This window comes from Borostomias antarcticus, assembly GCF_949987555.1.
Source record: "Borostomias antarcticus genome assembly, chromosome: 11".
NCBI classification, from domain to species: Eukaryota; Metazoa; Chordata; class Actinopteri; order Stomiiformes; family Stomiidae; genus Borostomias; species Borostomias antarcticus.
The window spans coordinates 26,778,076-26,783,075 of record NC_140244.1 but is presented as its reverse complement, the minus strand read 5'-3'; the positions used below and the strand labels follow the sequence as shown (position 1 = coordinate 26,783,075).

Below are 5,000 nucleotides of genomic sequence, written 5' to 3'. Positions count from 1 at the left end.
TATTTGTCTGTTGTTATGTTTATTTTATTGCTATAACTTTGTTTCTGCTGCCTTCTTGGCCAGATCGCTCTTGAAAAAGAGATTTGAATCTCAATAATGCCTAACTGGTTAAATAAAGGATTTGATTGGTTGATTGACTCTTCCGTGGATCAATAACAGGGAACTTAAATGTAGCCTAGTGGGGAAAAAAACATAAAATGCATTTCTAGATCTTACAGCATGATCTGGGTTAAAACAACCTGATTTAATGCAAATTTAGTTGAATTGTAGTTGAACTCTGCACAGTGCATTCCTCCGTCACATGACCAGCTAATTCCTAGCGTCCTGCACACTAAGAGGGCTGCAGAATCCATTCAAGTTCTACTCACAAATAGATTAAGTCAGAAATGTCATTTTACAAATTTGTATTAGAAATGTTTGCCTGCATGTCTAGTATGACAAAACAAAATGTTTCATGTCTGTATATGACAAGGTAAATACACCCCAAAATTCCCAGTTAATTCCCGTTAATTCCCATAAATTCCCGTTAATTCCCACTGGAAAGTTTCCAACTTTGAATATTCCCAGAACTTTGCAGCCCTAAAGGCAATAAACTCTGATCATAAAGAGGCACCGGGCTGAGAGTAACGTTGATCTTACCTTACTCTAACGGCTCATTAGCAGACAAGCCGTGGAGGAATCAAGGCTACACAACAGTGCTGTTCAACGTAACGCAGGTCTAACAGTACAGATTACACTAAGAGCTCTCCTACTGTAGGCTAGACCATGTTACCGCTAGCAACAAATCCACATTGTGACATCATCCACACTGTGACATCTCTATCGTCTCATGACCGCCTCATGCAGACAGCTCCCCTGGCTCCTCCCCTTCCTCCCACTGGCTCCTCCCCTTCCCCCCTGGATCCTCCCCTTCCTCCCACTGGCTCCTCCCCTTCCTCCTCCTGGCTCCACCAGGCCTCTCTCTCCAGCTCCACCCCTAACCCGCACGCCCACCGGCCTTTCCTTTATAAGAACGCCTGCCATTGGTCAAGAGGTAAGAACGCCTGTCATTGGTCAAGAGGTAAGAACGCCTGCCATTGGTCAAGAGGTAAGAACGCCTGTCATTGGTCAAGAGGTAAGAACGCCTGCCATTGGTCAAGAGGTAAGAACGTCTGTCATTGGTCAAGAGGTAAGAACACCTGTCATTGGTCAAGAGGTAAGAAGAGTCACATGTCCCACTTATACCTGATAACAAGTCCCAAATCCACAGACCTACTTCTTATAGCGCAACTTTTTATAGATGCGTTCATAATAAAAGGTAGGCCTAGTGCTTTTCAGTGTCGAGCTAGTGGCACTCAGTGAATAGATTTTGAACGCGATATCAAACTTTAACTTTATCTCCCGTTCCTAGTAGAGCCCAAGGCAGAGACACAGAGAACAGCAGCCTCTGTGATCAATGTTGGATGCAGACCTCTCCAACTCTCCTGAGGGTCAGCTGGAGGTCATTGGACACATGCAGTCTGGTTATGCTCAGCTCTTTGAAAGAATGAAATCGGTCAGACAAAATACTGTAGGTTTGATCATCAGTTGCAATCTTAAACCCGCAACTTTGGATTAAACTGTTTCCTCAGTAACCACTGGGCCATTGTGGGTGTAGCCTAATGCTTGCTGTTTTATGCTTGCTGTGGGTTTATATAGGCTAATGAGATCGCCACAATATGACGTGTTTGTCTTGACACTGCAAATGTTGGTGTAGACTGCATAACTAGATTTAAAGGGAAGTAGCTATTATCGTTGTTTTTGATTGGCCGGGAGGGTATATTGCGCAATACAAACCATTGTGCAGCAGTAATGTACAGGGAACTATGTGTGTAAGGCTATTAGCTAGCTACGCGTAGCAACATAGCCTACGCGCTACGCAGTAGCTGCTGTTGTGCCTCAAGTTGGCGCTAGTGGAGACCTACAGACGTGGCCCTCTCGCCCGTGGAAAAGCAAACCGCTTCTTGAAGGTTCGAAAGTGGCAGCGACTGCCAACTGACACTAGTGACGAACCAACTACAACGAAGTTTCCGTTGGTGTACGGGAGCCATTCGTGTTTCTCACCTTTCTGCAGAGCGTGTGCGATTGTCAGTAGGAGTAGAGCGAGGCAAGATCGTCTACTAGACAGACTAGTTAATCGATCGCAGATGGTGGCATTCTCTTGGATGAAAGTAAAAAAATGATACGCTAAAATGGGTCGCAAAGTATACTTGGATGGCTGTTAATATACCTGGGGGGGCGGCCCGCCCAAGTAAAGGCTGTGTGTGGGAATCACTGCACACACACACTACACACACACACACACACACACACACACACACACTACACACACACAACACACTACACACTACACACACTACACACACACAACACAAACACACACACACACACACACACACACACTCTCTCTCAGAGGCCAGGTGAAGATGTTGCCCATACTCACATCCTCTCTATGAGCTCCTTCTCATCCAGAGCTCCAGGCAAGTCTCTCTTGTTCCCCAACACCAGCACCTGAGACAGCGGGGGGGGGGGGGGCATAGCTTTTAGCTCAACTCAACCTGGAGTCTGATTGGATCTAGGGTCTAGATCAGGGGTTCATTCCTCGAACCCCCCTAATTTACACTTGATGGATTTTGCGCCCCCCCCCCCCCCCAAAAAAAAATCTCTGTGAATGTCCAGTCTGTGTGTGTTTCTATGTAAATTCCATCAGGTGTAAGTTAGGGGACAATGAAGCACTTCGCCAGTGTAGCAGTATTATTAATGTTGACATGATCCATAGTCTCAGATTCATTTGTTGAGTTTATATATTGTAGTTTATATGGTATTATAGTTTATATGGTATTGTAGTGACGTAAATACAAGGGTTTTTGGCCCTTCATCAGATATAATCATGTATTTTGTTAAAATTGCTGTGTGACATGTCAATAACATGATTCTTTGTCTAGCTAATATTAAGGCCTCAAATTGTCTGGGGCCTGGCGCCCCCCCTGCGATTGTTGGCGCCCCCCCTAACAGGGGCCCGGACCCCAGGTTGAGAAACCCTGGTCTAGATGATCTGGGGGTGGTGATACTCACGGGTATGCCCTGCAGCTGAGGCTTGTCCAGCAGGTTGTGAAGCTCATTCTTGGATGCTTCGATCTTCTCTGGGTCCGCTGCATCCACCATGTACCTGCAGAAGATACGAGCAGAACTACATATCATCTATCTCCACCATGTACCTGCAGAAGATACGAGCAGAACTACATATCATCTATCTCCACCATGTACCTGCAGAAGATACGAGCAGAACTACATATCATCTATCTCCACCATGTACCTGCAGAAGATACGAGCAGAACTACATATCATCTATCTCCACCATGTACCTGCAGAAGACACGAGTAGAACTACATATCATCTATCTCCACCATGTACCTGAAGACACGAGTAGAACTACATATCATCTATCTCCACCATGTACCTGCAGAAGATACGAGCAGAACTACATATCATCTATCTCCACCATGTACCAGAAGACACGAGTAGAACTACATATCATCTATCTCCACCATGTACCAGAAGACAGGAGCAGAACTACATATCATCTATCTCCACCATGTACCAGAAGACAAAAGCAGAACTACATATCATCTATCTCCACCATGTACCAGAAGACACGAGTAGAACTACATATCATCTATCTCCACCATATACCTGCAGAAGATACGAGCAGAACTACATATCATCTATCTCCACCATGTACCAGAAGATACGAGCAGAATTACATATCATCTATCTCCACCATGTACCAGAAGACACGAGTAGAACTACATATCATCTATCTCCACCATGTACCTGCAGAAGACACGAGCAGAACTACATATCATCTATCTCCACCATGTACCAGAACATACGAGTAGAACTACATATCATCTATCTCCACCATGTACCAGAAGACACAAGCAGAACTACATATCATCTATCTCCACCATGTACCAGAAGACACGAGCAGAACTACATATCATCTATCTCCACCATGTACCAGAAGACACGAGCAGAACTACATATCATCTATCTCCACCATGTACCAGAAGATACGAGCAGAACTACATATCATCTATCTCCACCATGTACCAGAAGACATGAGCAGAACTACATATCATCTATCTCCACCATGTACCAGAAGACACGAGCAGAACTACATATCATCTATCTACTACTACCCTACAGTATATTCAAAAAGCTACATTGGCCTTAGGAAAGGTTACTAGCTTTCTCAGGGAGAGTGTCAGTGGTAGCTTTCTCAGGGAGAGTGTCAGCGGTAGCTACTCACTGGTCAGTGGGGGTCAGTAGCATGGCTAGTCTTGTGAGTGGGTGAGTGGTGGTAGGTTAATCTTGTGACTGGTCAGTGGTAGACAGTATGGTAAGTGGTGGTTAGTCTAGTGACTGGTCAGTGGTGGTTAGTCTAGTGACTGGTTAGTGGTGGTCAGTTAGTCTAGTGACTGGTTAGTGGTGGTTAGTCTAGTGACTGGTTAGTGGTGGTCAGTTAGTCTAGTGGGTGGTTAGTGGTGGTTAGTCTAGTGACTGGTCAGTGGTGGTTGGGTAATAGAAGTGATTACTCACACGATGGCACTGACTCCTCTACAGTAGCGCTCCCACATGCTTCTGAAACGGGGCTGACCGCCAATGTCCCACAGCTGACCGACAGGACACACACACACACACATCGTCAGTGCTATACACACACACCACACACACACACACACACACACACACTGTACCCAAAACACACACACACAGTACACGAAACACACACAGTACGCAAAAACAGACGCACACACACACACACACAACACACACATCGTCAGTGCTATACACCACACACCCCACACACACATCGTCAGTGCTATACACACACACCCACACAGTACCCAAAACACACACACACACACACACACACACACACACACACACACACACACATCGTCAGTGCTATACACACA

General features: G+C 45.5%; 1 protein-coding gene across 1 annotated transcript in view; it reads right to left on the bottom strand.

Annotated features, from left to right (window-relative positions):
- Nucleotides 1-4,700, bottom strand: part of LOC311315224 (ADP-ribosylation factor-like protein 8A) — an 8,367-nt gene extending 3,667 nt beyond the window's left edge. Inside the window, exons 1-3 of the mRNA XM_084445840.1 lie at nt 4,621-4,700; nt 3,094-3,187; nt 2,462-2,529 (exon numbers count right to left, since the gene is read on the bottom strand). Coding sequence (XP_084301966.1) covers nt 2,462-2,529; nt 3,094-3,187; nt 4,621-4,658 — 200 coding nt within the window. The 5' untranslated portion in view covers nt 4,659-4,700. The remainder of the gene's footprint in view (nt 1-2,461; nt 2,530-3,093; nt 3,188-4,620) is intronic.
- Nucleotides 4,701-5,000: the final 300 nt, after the last annotated feature.